This window comes from Anser cygnoides, chromosome 13, assembly GCF_040182565.1.
Source record: "Anser cygnoides isolate HZ-2024a breed goose chromosome 13, Taihu_goose_T2T_genome, whole genome shotgun sequence".
NCBI lineage: Eukaryota > Metazoa > Chordata > Aves > Anseriformes > Anatidae > Anser > Anser cygnoides.
In genome coordinates this window covers 13,767,336-13,788,593 of record NC_089885.1, presented here as the reverse complement: position 1 = coordinate 13,788,593, position 21,258 = coordinate 13,767,336, and the positions used below count along the sequence as shown (strand labels likewise).

The following is a 21,258-nucleotide window of genomic DNA, read 5'->3' as shown; positions in this document are numbered from 1 at the left end:
TCCTCTTCATGATGCGAAGCGGTACGTAGCTGGACATCCAGAGATTTTCTGCAATACAGCACTCTGGATGTGGATGCTCGATTATTAAATGTATATTGCAATTCTGAATATTATTTTAGCTGCAAGATCAGTCTCCATCCTCTCCAGCTTTTTAGGTTTGATCGTATTCCAGAGGCTTACTAAAAACATGCGAAGAATTTCAGTAAAACTCAGTGGAACACTTTTATTAAATTTTTTCAGTCATGCAAGCTAAATTAAATGACAGCTCTGTCCACCAAAAGATTACAAATATCAATCAGACTTCCCCCCTAAACTTATGAAGGAATTAAATGTTTTTCTAAAAGTCTTCTATTCCCCGTAATAATCTGTTTGGCTGTTCTATTTACTTTACATATTTTTGAAGTATGTTGAAAGGGATGATTTCTGCCCTAAAGGAGCACAGTGCTTGTATCTCAGTGCCGATATTTTATCTGAATTTGTGGGCACAATTTTGGTATTGCTCAAATTGATATTTGCAATACTGTGAGCATAGTTTCCAAAATGAGAAAACGGCTATTAAACTACAGTCCAAGGAACACAATGTTGATTCCTTTTTGGAGACGGGAGATTAATGATAAAAAGTATGTTGCAGCTCTCACTGTTTATGTTAAAATTGGAAAAACAAGACCAGGTGGCTCAGTGGGCTGGTGGGATGGTGAGCTCTGAGTGAAGTGGTTGTTAAGAATGAGGAGTTATAAAGATTTCAACATACGGTGGCCCGTCCAAATCCAGCTGAGTCATTACCCTGCGTTGCTGCATCTGTTTTTGTCTGGTCACTGTATGGTTATGAATAATTGTATAAATCATGCTGGGACGCCCCAGGGAGCTTTCCTTGCAGAAATGCTCGGCACACTGTTCTGATCTGGTTTGTTTTTTGAGCTTCAGGGAGACCACAGGACAAGCCAAGGAACAAATATTTATATGGAAACCAGCTGGGACTGCCCGGCATCCCTTGTGCCAGTGCCCTTACGTCCAGGGTGGGGGCATGATTTAAAAGCGTGAGCTTGGAAGTAAAACTGATGCACGTCTGAGCTGGTGGAACTCGTAGTCAGGAGCAAAGGATGTGGCCCACGTGTTTCTTTCCGTGGTTACTGTGCAGATGGGAGATGAATGCCCCGCAGACACCTCTGAGACATGTGCATGCGCGCAGACTCCCACAATTAGCTCTCTCGTTTACGTTGGATACATTATAGTGTATTTTTGCCATTATGGTTTAGCAAAGAAGAGCAGATATGATTGTAAACTCTTGCAGCTGGGTGAATTGTGATTAAGTTAAAGCTATCTCACTGTTACATACTACTTTAGTGATCACTGGACTATGTATTTTCCTGCCTCTTACTATAGGCTTTAAACCACAGGACATGAATAAACTGTAATGTTAGGGTAGTAGTCAGCTCCAGTTGCTATTTAAGGATGGAGAAGCTATGTTCAGTCCACTGAATATAATTTCATAAAGCATGCAGACCATGGCGGAGGTTGTGTAATGGTAGTTGAGCATGGCTGTGGCTGTGGCTGTGGCTGTAGCTTCATGGCAAACAAGGCCTGCATGGGAGTCATTACATCTAATTTGGCTGCTTGGGGGTGGCCTTTCAGCAAAAGCAAACCTCCTTTGCCTCTTATTTTTCACTGCTTCTCTGGATCATCTTCTCTTCTGTACCATTTTATTTCCTGAAGCGTTTTTCCTGGTCATGTTTTGCTGCAGCGCATCCCCTCTCCTAGAGGAAAGGTGTTGGCTGAGACAGTGAAGGCGCGTGCTGATGCCCAGGTAGGTTTGCAGGGCTGAGGATGTCTCGATGCCTGCAAGCATCACCGTGCCCATTGCACACCACCATCAGCTTGCATTGGCCACATCCGCACCTTCCCTTCCCCGTGGCTGAGGATGCTGCACTTTCTCCAGGTGTTGCTGTAGACTGCACTGACTGTTTCAGATAAAGCCAGGCTAAAAGCTGGGGCTTCACTGGAGTCCTGTGAGTGGTAACCCTGGTTTGTGGTGTGTAGAGGGGCTCTGGTTACATTCATGCTCAGAGGGCTCCAGGGCTGTGCTCGTGTTTCATGTTTGCTCCCTCTGCACCCGCTTCCCGGCTGTGCCGCGTGGAGGAAGGAGCAGCGCGGGGTGGCCGCCAGCCACTGCGCAGGGACATGCAGCCAGTGAGGCCCGTGTGGCATTTTTCAGAAAGTTCCCGTTTTATTATGGCTACAAAGGCTGAGAAATTAAGCTGCAAATTTATAGCATGCCAAAAAAAAAAAAGTAATGCAAGAAATGCTCAGTAATTTCAACGTTTGAAAACAAACAATTGAAAAATTCTGGTTCCCCCCCGACCTCCTCCACCCCTCCTGCTAAGCTTATTAAATCTGAAAATATCCCAGAACTTAATTCTCTCTGCTAGAAAGTTCCTTAGGCCTCTGCTGTTTCATGTGAGTAATGAAAGTTATGCTGCTGACATGTACGGTGAGGTCCCTGCTGTTTTGCTCCATGCCTCAGATGCAGAAGTGAGCATCCTGTAGCCGCATGGTTGCAGTTCCCTTGGTCCGTAAGGGGCTTTTTTGTGTGTTCTTTTTTAGTGGTTGTGTGCTGGGGCAATGAGCCCTAACTGGTATGGGACACCCTCATTATATTTTCAGCTGATAAACTGCTCTGAGGAATGCTGTTAGCTCTGTCATTTACCAAGTCCTTATTTACAGTGAGCTTACTTATTGCTGAATTCCTTATTTACAGTGTAAAGATGTGTTGCAGGATTTGACAGGCGTTGTCTGTCCGTGGCATGTGGCTGCACAAACCGCGGTGCTTCTTGGTCCCCCTTTGACATTCGGGCTCGATGTCCTTGCCCAAAAGGTGTGCGGTAACCGGGGGGGCAGCGCTGCTGCAGCCTGCGGGAGGGCTGACCAGGCGTCGCTGCCAGGAGTGGGGCACAGGTCTCGTGGTGCCATGGCATGTGAGAAACACCAGGCTCTGCAGCAAGAGCCAGTGCACGACGTGCCTTTGAGCACGATTTCCCCTAAAAACATTTCATAAACACTGGGGGCTTAGTTTGGAAGAGAGAAATGCAAGGAGTGATAAGGCCTGTGCAGTTGCCGTGTTTGGTTTGTGTGAGGTCTGCCCCGTGCTACGCCCAGCTCTGCATTTGCTTTGCTTTTTTTTTTGTGGTCATGCAATATTCTGGGAAAGGCCTGTAAATATCTAAATAAAATAAAGCTCCTGAAGAGTGAGTTGGACGTTCTGAGCCAAAGCCTGTTGAAGGCCACGGAAACTCATCCCCCGAGCTTCCCTGAGTTTCGGGGGGATGAGCTGCATTTTACCTCCTAACGCGGGTGTGGAGCCAGGCCATCTCTGGTTCAGGGTATGTGGGCACGGCCGGATTGCTGCTTGCTCTGAGAAGAAACATCAGGTTAACGCTGCAGTTGCCAAAATGCTTATGGTGATGCTGGGGTGTCCTTGTCCTCGGTTGCTCCCTGCCGCGGACCTGTGTGGGTCTTTATCACCCAGCCCTGAGCTTTTGGGGAGGGGAGAAATGCATCAGGGAACACCCCCCCACACCACCACCGCCTTTTCTTGCAGTGTCCTTTTGTCTTCCGTTCATAAAAGCATGGCTGTGGCACAGGGCAGACTGCTGCACGCCCGAAGGAGAGGTTTGCCGCGTTGCTTCTGCCCGCAGGGCACGGCGCGCACAGACAGCATGGCCAGGAAAACCGAAGTGGTCTCACGTCGAGCCATTTGTTTTTCATTATGCTATGCTACTCTTAATATAAACAATAAGGTATGTGGACATTGCCGTGGACAGAGAGCCAGATGCTGAAAGCATTCCTCCAAGGCTGTATAAACTTCAGCAGCTAAATATTTTAGGAACTGTTTTCTAAGGCTAGCCTAATAGTTTAAAAATATAACCTAGATTCCAGATATTAAAAAATGCCTTGAAAGGCACGCATATTGCTGCAATAGATGGAAACAACTAAACCCCTGAAGTAAGCAGAAGGCTCCCATTTTGCAATATCTTCTGTTACTTATCCTTTTCGTTATTTTTCTTAATACTGAGATTAAATTCAAGAAGGCTTTTAGCAGTGTAGTGGTAGTGATAGAAATTTTCAGCATATATTAATGGGCTGACTCACACTTTCAAAGCGAAGCTGGGTTTATGATGAAATAGCTGGGTTCTTTCAGCAATAGCATAATCAGAAAAGTCAGTGGGAAGAGGAAGCCAGTATCTTAAAGATGTGTCTAATCCTACCATGCACCGTGAAGGGGCAGCACTGAGATCTCCCACCCGTGTTTGAAAGCAGTCCTGACCCTGCATTCAGTGGAGGTATTCACATCTTCATCTCAGTGATGTGCAACCTGTCATGATTAGTTAGGACTTGACTTTAAAGCACTGGAACTGTTTTTCTGCTTGAAAATACCAGAGTTGCTTTGTGTGGATTACAGATTCTGTCACTGCTTTGCTTTGCCTAGCAAAGTTAAACCCTGCCTTAATCCACTGCTGTTAGAAAGCTCATCTCTACGAGCATCTTCAAAAACACATCAGGAAATGTGAGAGGTTTGGAAGAAAAGCCTGGCCGTGGGGGAGGATGTTTGTAGGTGCTCCCGTCATCACTGTGCTGACTGCCTTAGGCAGGGCTATGCCAGGACAAGGGCTCTTTGAACCTCTGTGGTAGGATTCGTGATGTATGGAGCTGTCCTGGTTGCCCAAAGTGGTGTCAGTGCCCCTGGAAATGTTGAGGTCGTTACTGGGCCAGTACTTCTAGCTGAGATTGAGAGCAGCTCTTTGTTTTATTTACTCATGTCCGCTTCATGCTCTGCCAAAGGACTGAATGAGTGGTCCGTCAGTCTAAGTCTTCTCTGGAAGTGGTGGGCTTGATTTTCTGAGCTGCTCTTTTCTTGCAGATCCCAAAAACTTAGACTAGCATCCTCTGTACTTCAAGAGTAAAGAAGGAGATTTTTAGGTTATTTTTGTGGGGCACCATACGGATCGGAGAGATCTGTCATTTCTTTTCACACGTGTTACTTCTCAGATAGGTGATAATCCATGACAGCCACGCAGTGTTGTCTTCCAAAAGATTGCCTTATATCGAATTGACAACACGAAGACCCATGGTGGCACAGCAGTAACGAAGCCCGGGGCTGAGTTCAGCTGCTCCCTGTGCGTGAGTGGGTGAAGGATGCTTGCTTCTGCTTGCCCTCCACCACTGACTGCGGCTCAGCTGCACCGTTGCTTCTGTGTCCAACTTCCAGGGGAAAAGAAGAGCTTCATCTTGCCACTAGTTTTTGTCGTGACAGCAGGACTCAATCTGGCTCAACTCTGGAAATGTGTTTGGCTGCTGACCCCAGGGCTTCGGTGGCTGGTAGATGTCCTCCAGCCTCTGGTGCGAGGCTCACTGGGGAAAAGCCAAGGATCAGAGATACTCAGTGTGGTTTTGTTTCCTCCTCCTGTTTCTTCCACCGAGGTTTTGTGTGTGGTTTTGTCCATGAATGAACCTGAGCTCTTCAGTGCTTTGATACAAGGCGTGCACTGGGGTCCTGGCTCACCATTGTGGCTTCACCCAGTCCTGTCCCCTTCTTGTCACCCAATCCCTCTGCAAGCGTGAGATGAAGAGGTGGGGAGGGTGGCAGAAGCTGTTAAATGACTGTCACATCCTGTCTTTCAGCTGCTCAAAGGGATGGCTCTGCCCCGCCAAAAAGCCATGGGCAAAACCACGGAGGAGGAGGAGGAGAGCGGAGACTGCGATGATGAAGATGACTGCAGCAGAGGCTCTGGGGACGGAGAGCTGCGAGTGAGGAACCAGCTCCGGTTCTTAGCAGGTGATGGGGATGGTGGTCCTGCAGCGGCTGTCCCTCTGGGGGTTGTAAGTCTGGGTGACAGCACGAGGAGCTGCTCAGCTTTCCACTGCCATGGCCCAGAGGCTGTTTGCACTCAGCGTCCTGCTGGCTAGCCTAAGTGCTGCGGAGGCAGCAGCTAGAAAAGTAATGCGGTTGCTTTTCCGGGTGGGTTTTGCAGGGGTGTGTTGAGGGCAGCCTGGCTGTAGGTATCAGTCACCCTCTTCTCTCATTCCCTCTGCTGCCCACGCTTGTGAGTTTAAAGGTGAGCTTCTCTGCTTTGTGGAGGGCTTCAGAAAATCAGTAAAGATGGCTCGACTGCAGCAAAACATCTTGGTTGTTTCTGATGTAGGGTTTAGAGACTTAGGGTAATTTAAAAACAAATGGGAAAAAAACAAAAAAAAAAGAACTCAGCTTCATTTTTCAGAAGTGATTTAGGTACTCAGGAGCCTAAAATTGCATTGACTGTCAGTATGATTCATGTCTTTGGTTGCTTTGAAGATGGCTACAAAGCATCCTGATGCTTCAAGGCTACATTATTAGTAAGGTCAGCCATATTATTAGTAAGGTCATTATTAGTAAGATCACCCGGTCACCCATTGGGACGAGGAAGTCAAGGTCCATTTGCTACTTGGGGAGTCACAAATCTGTTGGTGTGTGCCTTCTCCCCGACCCCCTAACTGCTGCTGTCCTCCTCCTGACTCCGTGGAGCTCAGCAGCACCGTCTGTTGTGCTCACGTGAGCAAGACCAGGCTGCTTGAGGCCACGTCCACTGTGGATGTGTGGTGTCTGCTGAACGCGGGTCTGCGGCTGGGGGTTTGGTCCAATTAATGCTGGTTCCAGCGCTGCGCTTTGCTCTTCGAGAGACCAGACAACTGAACCTGGATAAAATCAGCTTTACTGCTTTGAAGTTTAAGAGGCAAATTTGGGCTCTTAAACGAAGCACAGATGTTTATAAATTCCCTTCCATTGGTCTGGGATAATTAAAATATCCTTAATGAAGTGAGAGCTGAAATATTAAATGCCAGTTTCATATCAAAGATTATTGACACATTATGTAAAATATATAAAATACATATATTCAAATATTGGTTAAGGGAAGGAAAAGGCTTTTTAAGTCCTCCAATCCAGGTCTGAAAGAGAAATATGTAATTCGGAGAAGGATAAAATGTCCTTTCTTTCATCCAAGAACTAAATATCAAAGTGTATGTTAAGGAAATGCAGGTGATCCACATTGTTCTGAGCTGAGAGCAGAGATACGTGTTTCATTTTCCATGATCTTTGTGTCACACGTTTATGCTATTTTAACGTGTTTCTAATTTCCTCTTATAGCTTTCCTTATAAAATCATCGGTGATCTCTGAAGTTGTGTATATAATCCTTTCTGCCTTCTTCTATCTCTCTAGGCTAGTTTAATCACCGTATTGATCTCCCAGATAACCTGCCTGACTAGCAATTTAGACCTCTCTTGTCACTGTGGTATGTGAACATGTTACATGAAAAGAGGGCTTATCCTCCCTGTACTGCTCTGCTGGAGGGTGTTTGCTGCTGACTTTGCTACAGATTGGGTAAACATTAACTTTACACAGTGAAAAAGCAGCAGTGGCTTGGGGCATTGTCTTCTCGTCAGGTTAAGCCTCTCAGGCTGCTAAGAGCACTGGGTTTGACCAGCACAGCTTTTAGGCGCTAGCTGGCCTTGGAGGACATGTGCTGTGCCATCGTGGTGGCCAGAGAGACTTTCTGGATCTTCCTCAGCTGAGCATGCTATTTTGTGTGTGTGTGTGTTTTGTCTTAGAGCAGAAAGGCAAGTTGATCTGACAGTGGCAGAATCGTATTTGGTTGGTATTGGATATAAATTGTGACTCTGTTCAAGTTTTATGTTGGAAAGAAGCCCAGGAAAAGTTGCTGATGGTGTGGAAATAAGCACTTTCAACATTTTGAGAATATTTCTTTTCACTTTGAAAAGGGTATTTTTCAATTAATTTTTTCCATCATATCATAAGTACATAAGAAAATAAAAGGGACCAGAAACCATTCCACGTTTCCCCCTGTTCCACAAATTCTAAATTTTAGGGTAGCAAGCCGATTTGAAATGATGCCAGGCTTTGAAATCTGGAAATACTTTGTGAAACAAACTTTTACATTTAGCCTGGCTTTATCTCCCTCTTTCCCAAGGTGGTTACCCTGTAATAGAGACACAAAGGACTGGGAGCGGCTGGGATTGAGCCGCTGACGGTTCCCTGCTTTTATCACACGCTGGATGCTATGCAGTGCTCAGGCAGCGAGGCGGCTGGATGGCCAGCAGTGCATGTGTCCTAGCGTGGTGACCAAACGTGCAAACCCCCTTCGAGCATGTTTCCCTGTGCTGGTCCTCAGGTTTGCTGTTGGGGAATGCATCTGGGTGCTTTGCTTTCTTTTTCTTAGAGGTCTGGTTCAGCTCAAGAGGAAATATCCCTGGCCCTGTGATAGCAGCAGAGAACTCCTCCCTCGCTAAGGGTTGACTGTGCTGTACAGATGGACTTGGCAGGCAGCTCTGCAGCGTGCGTCGTCCTGTTATCCAAGGGTAACAGGATAAAAATCATGTGGTCCTGTGAAGTGAGGTTGTGGACCGCGTCTGGGCCATGTGCCCCGGGTTCTTGGCCCTGCCTTAAAATCTCATTTGTAATGGGATCACTCTATAAGATAAAGGCTTTAACGAGGCACATAAACATCATGCTGCCACCGAATCTTTGCAGCAAAGTGGAGTGCGAAAGGATGTGCATCCCACTGTGTCCTGTTGGTGACACGGGGAGCAGGAGAGGTGGGGGACTCCAGCTGAGCGCAGGCAGGCACCGGGTCTGCCTGAAGGTAGAATGAAAAAGTTGTCAGTTTGCCGCGGCCTTTGCATGGGAAAGCTCAGCGCTGTCTCACCCAGAAGGCAGGTCGTTTGGATAGTGCGTCTGTCCTGGCAGTCAGACTTTCTCCCGCTCCCCGGCACGGGTGCCGCCGGTCCTGCCGGGTAATAACTGCAAACAGCTGCTCGGTGCTGGCCTCAGCGAGGTGTCCCTCCGAAGGGTTGGAAAAATGTGGAGACTAAAAAAGAGCAAAAGGAGGAAAAAAAAAAAAAGTCAGTCTTGAATACAGACTAGTTTTGATTTATCGCCTGTTGTATAAAATGTAACCTTTGTTTCCTATTTATAATGACCCTGTAATAACTGGACAGTCAACTTAAACTTTAATGATTTAAACATACTTGTAAACTGTCAAGTCAAAAGTTTGTGAGTGACTATAAACATATGCTGGTGAGCGCTATATGCTAATAAATTCATTATTATGTTGCCCCAGTGGGAAACATGGAGATGGCAGACTTTTTTTATGATAGGTCTTTTATTGTTTGTCACATCTGCAACACATTAAGGATTTTGAAGGCAGATAATGTTTACAATAAGAGGAGGATTGAAAGCCTTCCAGCTCAGTGAAGAGCGCTTCCTGTTTGTCAATGGAGTAACCGTGGAACTGGCACCCTGTGCGCGGAGCTCCAAAAATAGAGATGTGTACATACGCACGCATATATTTATGCCACACCAATGGCAAATCATGCCAGCGAATAAATTATAGTATTTTCCCCCAAATTGCGAGTCAGTGCAAATGCATTCCAGAATCTATGATACAAACATGTCCTCGCACACTGCTGAGATCAGTCAGCCTACACCACGTACCCAAAGCAAACAGAGCCTGGGGAAGCTGGCGCTTCGCTGCTGCTCCAGACAGCCACCCGCTAATTAGCTCACCTCCGGCGTTCTCACTCAAGGTGCCACTTATAACTGACAAGCCGGTTGCCGGGAAGCCTGAAAATAAAACATGGGTGCTGGAGACGCTCCTGTGCCGAATGGCTTTAGCAGGGGCTGTGGGAGAGGAGGTGCAGCCTTTTCAGGTGGTTTGCAGAGGTGGCGGTGGATGCAGTGCCCTGGGCAGCTCGCAGGCTATTGGGGAGTTTGTTGGGATGGAAACGGTGCCTTTAGTGGCAGGAGCATCACCCGGGAGCATCCTGAGCAGTCCAGCAGCTGGGGTCAGGGGAAAAGGGGAAGATTTACCCTTCCAAAATATCTGTGTTAGGCAGTAACAAAAGTTGTCTTGGGAACAGATGGATTTGGCAGAATTAAGCAGAAATAGTTTATCCTGGGAAGGGAAGTTGGCCTCATCCCATGAGATGTATAAGGATAGATGTATGCAATAAAGATATATAAAGATGGCTTGGCAGTGTGTGTGTGTAAAACAGCTCCCCTGCCTGGCTGTTCGTGCAGGTTGGACAGCAGGGAGTGTTGCCTTTCTCATCTCCCTTGGTTATTTATAAGGGCAGAGGGAATTTGCAGCTTGAGCCCCATTGCTGGCGCGGTGCTCAGAAAGCACCTTGTTTCTGCACCCTGCTTTCTGCTGCGGCTTCTGCTGCCCAGCCAAGCTGGCTGTGTGGTTTTCCAGCAGTCCGCGCATGCTGTACCTGGGTGCTGGATGAAAGTCAGGATCAGCACCAGGTGTCCCTTGCTTTTCCAAGTTCTGTAACTTTAATAGCTTCTGCCTTGTTTAGCCACTGATGTGTCCTCTAGGCTGGGTCATCTCAGGAAGTCTTGACAAATTTCTTTGGTTGTGTTCCTCTCATTACCCCCATTTTCTCCCGGTTTTGTTTCTGGACATCCTGGGAATCTGAGCTCCTTCTATCCCCAGGCTGTGGCAGGGAACAGGAGATGCTGCTGCTGCCACGGCATCTGAATTTCTTTTCCATGAAGAGCAGCAGGCTGCTTGTTTGTGGTCAGAGAGGGGGGTGTGGGTGCCGGGCAGTGGCAGCACTAGAGGCCAGGCAGGGTCAGTTTGTTTGCAGCCCTCGTGGTTTCTACAGCCCATTCCTGTGGGAAGGCTTCCTCTAGAAGTGGGTATTCATGCTGGAAAATGGTTGTCCTCAGGCTTTTTGGCCACCTTTGCTGCTTGGCGGGTGTATCTGCATGTAACAGGACAGCGTGGTGGATGCACCAAGGGTGCTGTGAGTGCGCGGGCATCTGCTGGGGCTCTCTCACTGCTTGTGTTTGGAGGCAGCCCAGCAGCATTTAAAATATTTACAAGATCACCTCTTCGGATTCTTTATTATGGCGATTGTTTCTCTGTAAATGCCTTCAGGGTGCCCGTATCTGAGCTGCAAGTATCTGCTGATGCTGCTCTGCCTGATTTAGTGCCGAGCCTGGACACTCAGTTCATTTGGATGTTTATCTGTCTGCTGAGAGACACGTTCTGAAATACCCAATTTGCTTGAAAATACTCCTTCAGCAGGTGGAAAACGTCCCTGTCTGTGTGGATTCTGCTGACAGTGTGGGGACACGCGGCTGTTGTGCCTTCCTGCTGTACAGCAGGAAGATCTGTCGCAGGACCCACTTACTGTGCGGGGCTCTGCCCCACCTTCAGCAGAGGTGCCCCGTCCTTGTCCCCTGTGACTAGGTGAGCTGATCTGGTTTGAAGCAGTATCCTTCTGCTATTTATTTTTTTCCTGTTCTAATAAAAGCGTTAGGACTTTTAACTGTATTTTTTGTAGCAGCAACTTTTTTTTTTTTTCCAAAGACGGTGCTGTTGAATGCTTGACTGAAGCAAGGATAGCAGAAACATGCTGTTTTACAAGACATTCATCCTGTCCCAGGGCAAAAATCCGACAAGGCCGAATGTCAGCTAGATTATCCTGATGGAAGAGCTGGAATTGTACCAAATAAAACAGTGCAATAGCTTGATTATTGCTTTTCTATTTCAAGTGTTTGTGTTTGTTGAAATTTCTCCTATTAATGAAAATTTGGTTGGAAGTCAAGAATTCTTTGTCGCTGTTCAAATATAAGCAAGAAGATAGAGAGGGGGGTCACGCAAAGCAGTTGGCTGAAACTGTAACTGAGTATCAAGTTCACTAATTCACTTTTGAAATCAACAACATTTTTTTGGTTTTTAGTTTTTAATTGACAGACTGGGTAAATTATTGGTGGCTTTCAGAGATGCGCTTGTTTATAGGACCCTTCAGATGGCTGTTTGTGATGGTGTGACTGTTTCAGGCCTCACAGGATATAAAATGTGTATATTTTAAAGGTTGCTTTTAACTTTTATGCTGAGAGTTCCTCCAAAGCAATGCTAAGTCCACAGCTGAAAAACTAGAAAGTTCGTGTATTAGTATAAGTATGCACTTTGCAAAGTGCTGTATATATACAAAAACATCTATGAAATCAGTAAGTAAATCCACTGGGTATGTTAATCCCATGTTCTTACTTTTCTGGTCTTGAGTTGTATTTTTTAAAAATATTTTCAGTGTAGTGGTAGCAGGTCTAAATCTGACTGAGACATTTGTATGTTGCGTTTTTAGGAGCTGGTTTCCACTTCCTTGGTCCCCTTTGACCAAAAGTGAAGAATAATGTACCAGGTTTTTTAAAGCAGGATCAGTGCAGGACATTTAAATCCTTGATAGTTGTGTAGCCGTAAATCAAATGCATCACGTTCACAATGTGAGAGGAAATTGGTCTAAATACTTTTGGAATCTCAAATCAGTGCAGACAAGTCTGGTTCCTGGCCTCAGTATATGGTGACCGGGTGAAATCTAACAGTTTGAGATATACCCAAGGTCAGGTGAGATGATTTGCTGCTCTTACACCATACAAACGCACAAGTCTTTGTAAATCTGTGGTTGCTTTTTAGTCCCAGAAGTTTGTAATGCTACTCTTCTGGCAAAAGGTTTTCCCTCTATTCAGGCTTAAATATAGATTGCAAGTTTGAGTAACAGTTTGTGTTGTGCCAGAGTGTCTAAGGAGACATTTTTCAACAGTGTAATTTGGGAGCTGATGTATCTTTAAAGTGTTACTGAGTGCAACGTTATACATGACTGAACGCATCAAAACAATTTCAAGTATGCAAAGATCTGCCCAGTTGCAATAGTGATAGTCATATTTATCTTTAAAGAATGATGAATCTGTTTTTCTGTGGCTTGAAAATGCATGAGTTCTTCTGAAGCTGGGAAACACAGTTCCTGACTCAATACAAACTTCTTTCTGTGCTGTTTTTCTTCAGGGAGAGACGAAATAGTTTAGATGGATTTCTTTTTAAGGGACGACAATAAAGGGATATTTCAGACAGAAGCAGAGCAGGTGGTACTTGCTAATGGACTGACAAGATAACCTTACACTGATAGTCAGGGCTTCGTATCTGTGCCCGTTTGCCGTACAAAGAGAGGTTTGTCTGCAAGCCTGATAACAATACAACGTGTTGATTGACTTTTCACGTAGGAGAGGGTGCCCCTTTCATGAGTGGCTTGGCTTTTACTAATGCCCTACTGCAGGTAAGCTGATAAGAGTGATTACAGTGATGGAATAAATGAGTCTGTAGCGAGCAGCCCTTCCTGGTGTGGCGGGAGAGGGCTCCTGCCCCAGAGCATGTCCCAGCTGTGCCAGCTGCTGCGTGTGCCCAGCGCTTGTGTCGGTGTGCTGGCCCTCAGCCATAAAACATCCCACAAATGTCCTGTGTGTGTTGGGCTGGGCTGTCCCACATCCCTGTCCTGCCCCGTACCTGCTGGGGCTCATGGTCTCAGAAAATGTTGGACGTGTCCTGCATGAAGAAGGGCTGCTTTCATTACTGGCAGTGTTTCCACTCCTCTGCAATCCAGGACAGGCTGGCACAGCCTATGTCCTTTCCTTGCGGACTTCTACGTAAGCACACCTCGCTGCATTGTCTTCAGCCCTGATACGGAGCAAAGGCGGGTGCCCTTGTTATCTCATCCTTGTGATCACATTGCAATTTGTTGCTTCTGGTTATACCTCAATGGCCGGGTTTCTTTGACCACCGGAGTACTGCCGAAGGAGAGTAGGCATGGGACAACACTGCAGCTGATTTGTGGCTGCAGTGCTGCAAAACGGTGGCATGTGGAAACAAACCACAGCCACTGGTTGAAAGCACGACTGGGTTGGCAACACTGGGATCCTTTGGAGCATGCCACTGTAATGCTGGGGACTGGACTTCAGGCAACAAGTATTGAATGTGAAGGACATCATGCAGCAGGGACACCTGGAGGTTGTATGGAGTCGAGAACACAAGAAGGGAAGCTTATGGAACTAAGATCCATCAAGGACTCCTAAACAAAGCTTGGCTTAGGATGGCATTGACATGCATCTGCCTGGAACACATCTTGGGGAAACTGTGTGGAAAAACTGCAAACACAACTAACATTGGTCCAGGTGACCCTGTCTCATCGAAAGGGTCTGAGAGGGTCCTGGGCTCTCAGCTGGGGCTGTTGCATTGCTGTCAATCATCTCGGCCTGAGAGAGATGTCCAAGAGGATAGATGTTGTTTCAGGTGGACCGTGGAAGTCAGCTCTTACTAGAAAACTTGTGTACAACTTTCACAGTACCTTTGAGCCCTAAAGGGAAGAAGATGGGAAATGCTGAAACTCTCAAGACTGCCTGAAAAATCCTGGCATCTTGGTTCCCTTCATTGAACTTGAACAAATATGTGTTTTTACATGGGATATCACGCCAATGACTTAGCAGTGCAAGCTGCAGCATTGCATTATGGCAGCAAGTGAAGGCTCTGGGGAGCTGGTGTTTACTTAGATGTGGCTGAGTGAGAGCCTACACGGTAGTGATTTCCTTATCCGAGATCCATCAGGTTAGGATAGATGCAGACGGAGCATTGCACTCTAGAAAACTGTTTTTTACATTTTTCTATGAATACAAGTGCATGTACATGGACCTGATCCGAGCACCCGGCACTGGTGGTTGATACTCTCTATGCCAGCAGCTGGAAACACAAACCTGGCCTGGAAGGAGCCTGTCTTTTTAGCCCTTGCTGAAAAGATAAAGGAGAGAGGGAGAGGGATGCTCCTCCAGAGAAATCTCCCAGGACTTGGTGTTTTCATGTTTCATGAAATTCATGTCTCTTTCTCTCTTCTCCCCAACCCTTGTCTTGCTGTAATTGCAAGTAAAAATAGCTTGCATTTGGGTCTGGACTGCAAATCACTCGTCAGTTCGTGTATTACCAGGACACGATCGGTTACTGAGTCAACACTGCTCTGTTCACTTTCAGTGCGCTTCAGAAACGGGGGAATTCATCATTCGTCAGGAGGAAGCTCTCTTCAACTGTTCTGCATTAGCTGTGACCTGTGCGTGCACATCTGCCGTCCTCACTGGGGCCAACACCAGTAGTAACATGAACTGAACCAGGTGTGTCCAAGCGCTGGCTCCACCAATTCCCTGATGGACCTCCACCAGCTTCCCGACCCCTCGCACAGGGAGATAAATGAGCTGTGAACTGGAGGAGAGAGGTCCTTCCCACGCAGTGGATGCTGGTGGGCTGCGCTCTGCCTTCACCACGCATCCCTGGCCCTTGTGGTTTCCAGGGCTTTCATGGCTCTAAGGAGAACCCAGATGGCTCTATGCTGTATCAACAAATTTCACGCAGCTGAGTGCTTCTGAATTGCAAAAGCCAGGTTTGTCAATCTTGCCAGCTCTTGTGGGTCTATGGTATATCTCACTTTGGGCTAAAAAGGGCTGACCCCAGAACTTAACCTTCCACCGTGGTGCTTCTAGGGCAGGCTGGAAGTTTTCTGATGGGGAGACTTTGATTGGAAAATGCCTCTCTGCTGGAACTGAGATGTGGTGAAGTATGCTGGGGTTTTGGACAGTTTTTCTGTTTTGGAAATAAATTCAAACATCTTTCTCTGCTCCTGCAGTGGGGAAATGCAGAAACAGCCTGTTTGCCCATACTGGCATGTGTAATATCGTCAGCTTTCACTCCAGAGTGGCTTTTTGTCCTTGTTTGAGATTATGTTTTAATTACACCATGGGAAAAATGAAATCTAAATGAATTGATTGGACTTTGTTGGAGTGGTATGTTTTGGCCTCCCCAATTCAACTTGCCTTTTTTTTTTTTTTTTCAAGCAACAGAAAATTTGGACACGTTTTGCCTTTGTTCTGCTTTGGAGCAGTAGCACATTCCATGTTTTCTGTGGGAATGGAAATCTGGCATTTTGACTAGCTTCTGTTGTTTCAGAAAATGTCTTCAGCGGTATTTAGAGCTCTTGACAATATCTTGCTGTCCCAGGCGCTTCCCGCATGGGTCGCCCTGCACAGGGCAGCTGCAGCAGGAGGCTGGGTCTGCGCCCAGCGCGGGTCATAAATACAAACCCAGCCCGAGGACGTTACTTGCTAGCAGTGAGTTTCTTTATTTTCTGAGACCTTACTTCGAGAAAAAGCCTTGTCTGGTTGTCCTTTGCTGGATACTGAAAGTCCCTGCGTGTCCAGGGTCACTGCATCCTATCTATGGCTGGCTGCTCTCTTGCTTGATGATATGCCATTATTTGCTTCTAACCAGGCACGCTGGGGTGAATGCGCTGCAGTGGCAGGTACTGCTGGTTGCTGTGGGACCTTGCTCACTCCAGGCTGTGGCTGCTTCGGCAGCTGGACAGGCTGCCAGGGCGTATGTCACCATCTAAGGTCCAACACAGGACTCCCAGCAGGATTTCTGAAATGTAAATTGCAACTGCAATGTGATACATATCCTTTATTTTTTCCCTTCCTGTTTTAATTCAAATGCACTCAGTATCTTGAGTCTCTGTAAAATCATTGGGCTTGAAGCTATTTTGGAGTTGCTTGTGTCCCGTGGATACTGGAGACGCTTCCTGCTTGGGGAGTCAGACATCTGCTGAAGCATGTTTTTGGACTTTTGTGTTACGCAGACTGCAGTTGGCAGGTGGGAGCTGGTGGTTATTATCAGAGTCTGAGTAATATCCTTTGCCTCGCTGATAACTCTCCACCGGCTGCTCTGCAGCTTTGGTACATTTGCTCGTCCTGTTCTGGTTTCCGTGTAGATCGTTCTGGTAAAAAGTAAATAAAAGTTGTGTGCTCCCCAAAATCATAGCAGAACACAGCCTGCAGTATTTCTTCCTCTTCCCTTGTCCACATAAATCATCTGCTAAGGCAAGCTCAGAGAATGTGAAAGAATGCATTTATAGCAGAAATGCTCTCCTTTCCCTCCCTTCCAAGGGCAAACTCACTTGCTTGTGATTCGGTGTCTGCTGTCAGGGAGCACCTGATGTGCTGTCGCATTTGATTTCTGTTCCTGGCACTTGTAGCTTTATTTCTGCTGTTGCAAAGACGAAAAGAGGCTCAAGGTGTGCCCAGCACCACGCAGCAAACACGTGGCTGCATGCAGGGCTGGCTCGCCCCTCCGCGTGGCTGATGTGCGTTCTGTCCGTGGGTGCTCTCACCAATACACTGATTTTTTCCAGATGTGGGGCAGCGGCGATCATCAGGTTGGGTAGGTCGCTGCTGGAGCCTGGTGTGTTTGCTGGAGGTGTCTGTCCGGAGGGGAGGGCTGTGTTGGGAGCTGCTGCAGCCGGGGGCGGTGTTTTGGGTGCGCAGAGCAAAGGCTCTGCGTGCCCTGCATTACCGCTGCGGATCTTGTGGGGAATCCTTTCTCAGCCATCTCCTTGTCTTTTTGATGCCCCCTTCCCGCTCCCTGTTTACTTTAGTTTGCTCTTGAGCTACTCTAGAGGAAGAAGCCGTGTGGTTTCTCCTGCCTGAGGTCTGCTGACTGTTGGGTTTCCAGGGAGGAAGCGCCAGCTTGTGGGCCAGGTACTGATCTTGGAGGTTCAGCTGATGCCTTTCCTTCTACTCGGCTTCTCTAAATGCTTTGAATGGCTGAACACAACGGAGGCAGCGCGGGACTGCAGGCAGAGGAAGGTCTGGTAGTCCCCCACGCACAAATAATGCCACCGAAATCAGTCCTTGGGCATGCGTACAGCTGGGCACCGGCTGAAGTACCTTGCCGAACTGAGCCAGGTACTTCAGGCTATTAGCAGGTGCTAAATAGGTCTTTCCTATTTAGTGCCCTTAATTTATTAAATCAGTCAGCAATACTCTATGAGAAATAGTGCTGGAAAAGGGAGCAGAGTGAGCTCTAAGTTTCCAATTTCTGCTGGATCAGGCCCCTGGAGATCTGTGTGATCTGGTGGATTGGAGGCAGTGCTATTGCAGTGACTCATAAACAGATGTGCCCAATTTACATTGCAGCTTAATACCTTTGTTTAAAAAAATGTTTTTTCAAGACGAATGTGTTAAAGCAGATGTTTCCAGTAAAACAAATGCTTGCGTGATTTACAAACAACTTCCCACCGCCAGAACTCATTAGAAAATGTGGAAAAAAGAAAAATGATTCTGTGTACCAACAAAAAAGATAAAATAAATCAAAAAATAAGCAGACTGCGAGGAGGTATTTCTACATGTTGAATGAAAAGAACTGCTGTTCTTGGGTGGGGAAGCAGGAAGTTTGAGAGTGATTTCGGTTGCTAATGGCAGTAAGACTAACCCTGATCAGCTGCATATATTAAAGAGCAGAAACTTGTCTGTAAAAATACTTATCCGTGTCCTGTTATGTAGGATACAAGGTAACTGGGACCGCTGTGTGGGATTGCCCAGAGGCTACCAAATCCCTCACATCCCATTGAAACCTCCTACAAGCCCCCACACACTGACCAACTTGATTTCCAACGTGCCAGCTCTGGCCAGCAGAACCTGAGTCTGGGTTTAATGCTCCAGGGCTCCCTGGGCACGGGGGACTATACAGAGCTGTGGGACATCCCTGGGCACCCCCACTGCTGTTGCTCTGTGCCTCATCTTCCAGGCAGCAGGGCCCAGGGGGAGTTTGCTGACCTGGGACCGTGCCCTCACCAGTATTTTTGGGCTGTTGGGGAGGGCTCCCGAGGGCAGGGGACGTGGGCTGGGTGGCCCATGTCTCTGCAAGGTGGCACCCTAGCACCTAACAGTGGTGTTTCCCTCTTGCTGGCGTTTGGGATTGAAATGCTTTGGGTGCTGGGTGGGAGCAGGGCTGCGGTGCTGGTGGGTTGCTCTCTCCAGGCACTGCAGTGTTTGCTCTGCTGCATCTTGCAGCAGGTGATGGGGAGTGAGGCATTTTTTCTTTCAATCAGTTGGTATTAAGCCACACCATGGCTTTGTGGTAGCCAGGGAGTCCTCTGCAGCCTGTGCAATCCCTCTGCCACCTAAATCCTTCAGTTTCTGAGTCCAGTGCCTCCCACTCATCTCCCCACACCAACAGGAGATGTCTTTCTGGGGCACTGGATGGCTGTGGGACTGCACTAACCATAAAGCAAAGCAAACAGATGCAGCTCATACAGCAACCCTTGCTCCACAGGAGGACACCTGCATCAGCCTGGGTCTGTCCCCGAGATCCTTCTCTGTGCATCCCATGGCAGGGGCTGGAGGATGTTTCCTCTGTCTGCAACTGCTCAGGTCTCTTGGAGCAAACTCACAGTGTCTTTGCATTTCCTCAGGGGGCTGCGCAGGACTGTGCCTGTTCACCTGCTCCTCCATGCTTTTGGAGGCAAAGGCAGGCATGTGCTGAGAAACTCTGTCATCTCCGGTCTCTTTGGACGTGCTTTCCGCCCGGCTCCATTGTGGGGCTGCCGTCACACGGTGCCTGCAAGTCCGGCACTCATGTTACATACAATTTGACACCCCATGTGGTCTTAATGGGTTTCCCAGGCTACAGCTGCAGCACAGCTAGCACTTTTTGTTAGCTGAGGGGGCTGGCAATCCCCCTTTGCTGTCCAGCTTTCTGTTGCACCAGTATCATTTTTTATGCATTTGTGTTTTTGTTTTTGCATTGGTTACAAAAACCTAGAGCTAAGGAAAAAGTGTGTTTGTGGGTCTGCAGGCTGCTCATCTAAATCCATTGTTTCTTGGCACATGTGCCCAAGGCAAATGGTTTGTCTAAGGGCTCTGCTCACAGTGCTGCTTCTTGGGGCGGGAGGGGTTGGGAGGATGGGCAGAAAAACGCAGCCGGGGCATCTTCTGCAGCCTGTCCCACCCAGGGTGGGGTGCCACAGCTGCCTGGTAGCCAGCGGCATGTAACAGGCAGGAGCGAGGATGGTTTGGGGACCTTCTGTTGCTTCTTGGCTAATTTCTCATCAGGGCTGTGGAGTTCATCCTTAAGAAAAATGACCGCTAAGGTCAAAGACTGGCTGGGGTCCTGAAGGAATAAGGGCTGGGCGGGTGCACTGAGAGAGGACTGCGGGACTTTGCTCCCTGGTGTGTCTGTTTCCCATGCCTCGTCATAAAGAGCATTTTCAGAGTAAAGCCTCGAACGGCTGCCTTTGCAGGGGGACTTGCTGGGACCCAGCCGGAGGAATTAAAAGCATGCTATAAAGAGGGGGATGCTGCTGCAAAGCAACTCGGGGCACTCAGAGGTGCTTTTTCCAGTTTGCCCATTGATGCTCATGGACCCTCCTTGCAACGTCAGCTCGGTTTTAGCCATTAGCTTGTGCTTGGCTCCTGAGGACCACGAGGCTTCAGTGCTTAATTAACCTCTGCAAAGCAGGGAGCGTAATTAATGCCTGTGGTGTGCTGCGAGGCCTTTGGGTGAATGGCAGCACGCAATCTCTACGCTTTGCTTTTCCAGAGCAAAACCCCGCGGTCAGGTCTGTGGAAGCCACTGCTGGCCGGTGCCACGCATCGTGCAGAGGCTGTCCTGGGAAGGCCACTCGTCACAGCTCGGTGTTTTGGGATTTTGGGTCTCTGCCGGTGCAGATGTGGCTTGATGCGTCTCATCTCCCCTCCGTGCTGCTGCACTCCTGACAGGTGCAAATCGTCACAGGGACGCGGAGCCAAGTGGAGAAAAATCCCACTGTGCTCCGTAAAAAGGAGTGATCAGGGGATAACTCCATCTGCTTTCCTATTGTTTCTACACCGGCTTTTGTAATTTCTTCCTGAATGACCATTGGTCTTTAGTCACTTCTTCAAAATAAAGGGTCAAAATTACCCCTGTTAGTTTAGTGCTACTTTTTGTTAAACAGTCCTGCAAAGACTAAGCAAACTGGGTGAAAAAAATAGTAAGTTTTGGTAGCTTAAGGACAGCCAGGCAGATTTCCTTCCTGATATCTCTAAAGCTTTTTTTTTTTTTTTTTTTTGTCATTGTCAGCTTTGTTTTTGTGGGTGTTAAACATAAAGGAGAGGAGAACAGATTGCAGGTACAGTGAGTTCCAACACAATTGACTGCCATTATTTAAAAACGATGCTTTTAACCAAGTCTATAAAATCACCTCCTCATTTATAAATTGTCAGGTGTAAAACTGCGTGGTGTATGGGATTGTTCTGTCACACACCGTCCTGACGCTGTCACGCACGCTCCCGCTTTGGGTGATCCGCAGACATTTTACAACACTTGCCACTGAGCGCTAGCAGACATAAATCAGCTCTTTAAAAGTGTAAATGTTTTATTTCCTACGAGTTGGGCAAGATATTTTGAAGGGAACGAAATGTAAATAGAATGAAATTCTTAAGCAAGATTATTGATATGACAGGACTAAGGAGCTTGGGATTCTGTGAAAAGTGCCTCTTTTCATCCCTCTAATAAGTC

At 47.4% G+C, this 21,258-nt stretch overlaps 1 protein-coding gene across 2 annotated transcripts in view; it reads left to right on the top strand.

The window, feature by feature from the left end:
* GPC3 (glypican 3) overlaps nucleotides 1-21,258 on the top strand; it is a 148,065-nt gene that overhangs the window by 115,602 nt on the left and 11,205 nt on the right. Inside the window, exons 7-8 of one of the 2 annotated variants that reach the window (XM_067004977.1) lie at nucleotides 5,677-5,830; nucleotides 14,911-15,047. In XM_067004977.1, the coding sequence (XP_066861078.1) occupies nucleotides 5,677-5,830; nucleotides 14,911-15,029 (273 nt within the window). In that variant the 3' untranslated portion in view covers nucleotides 15,030-15,047. The remainder of the gene's footprint in view (nucleotides 1-5,676; nucleotides 5,831-14,910; nucleotides 15,048-21,258) is intronic. The other variant, XM_067004976.1, reaches the window with a different exon arrangement.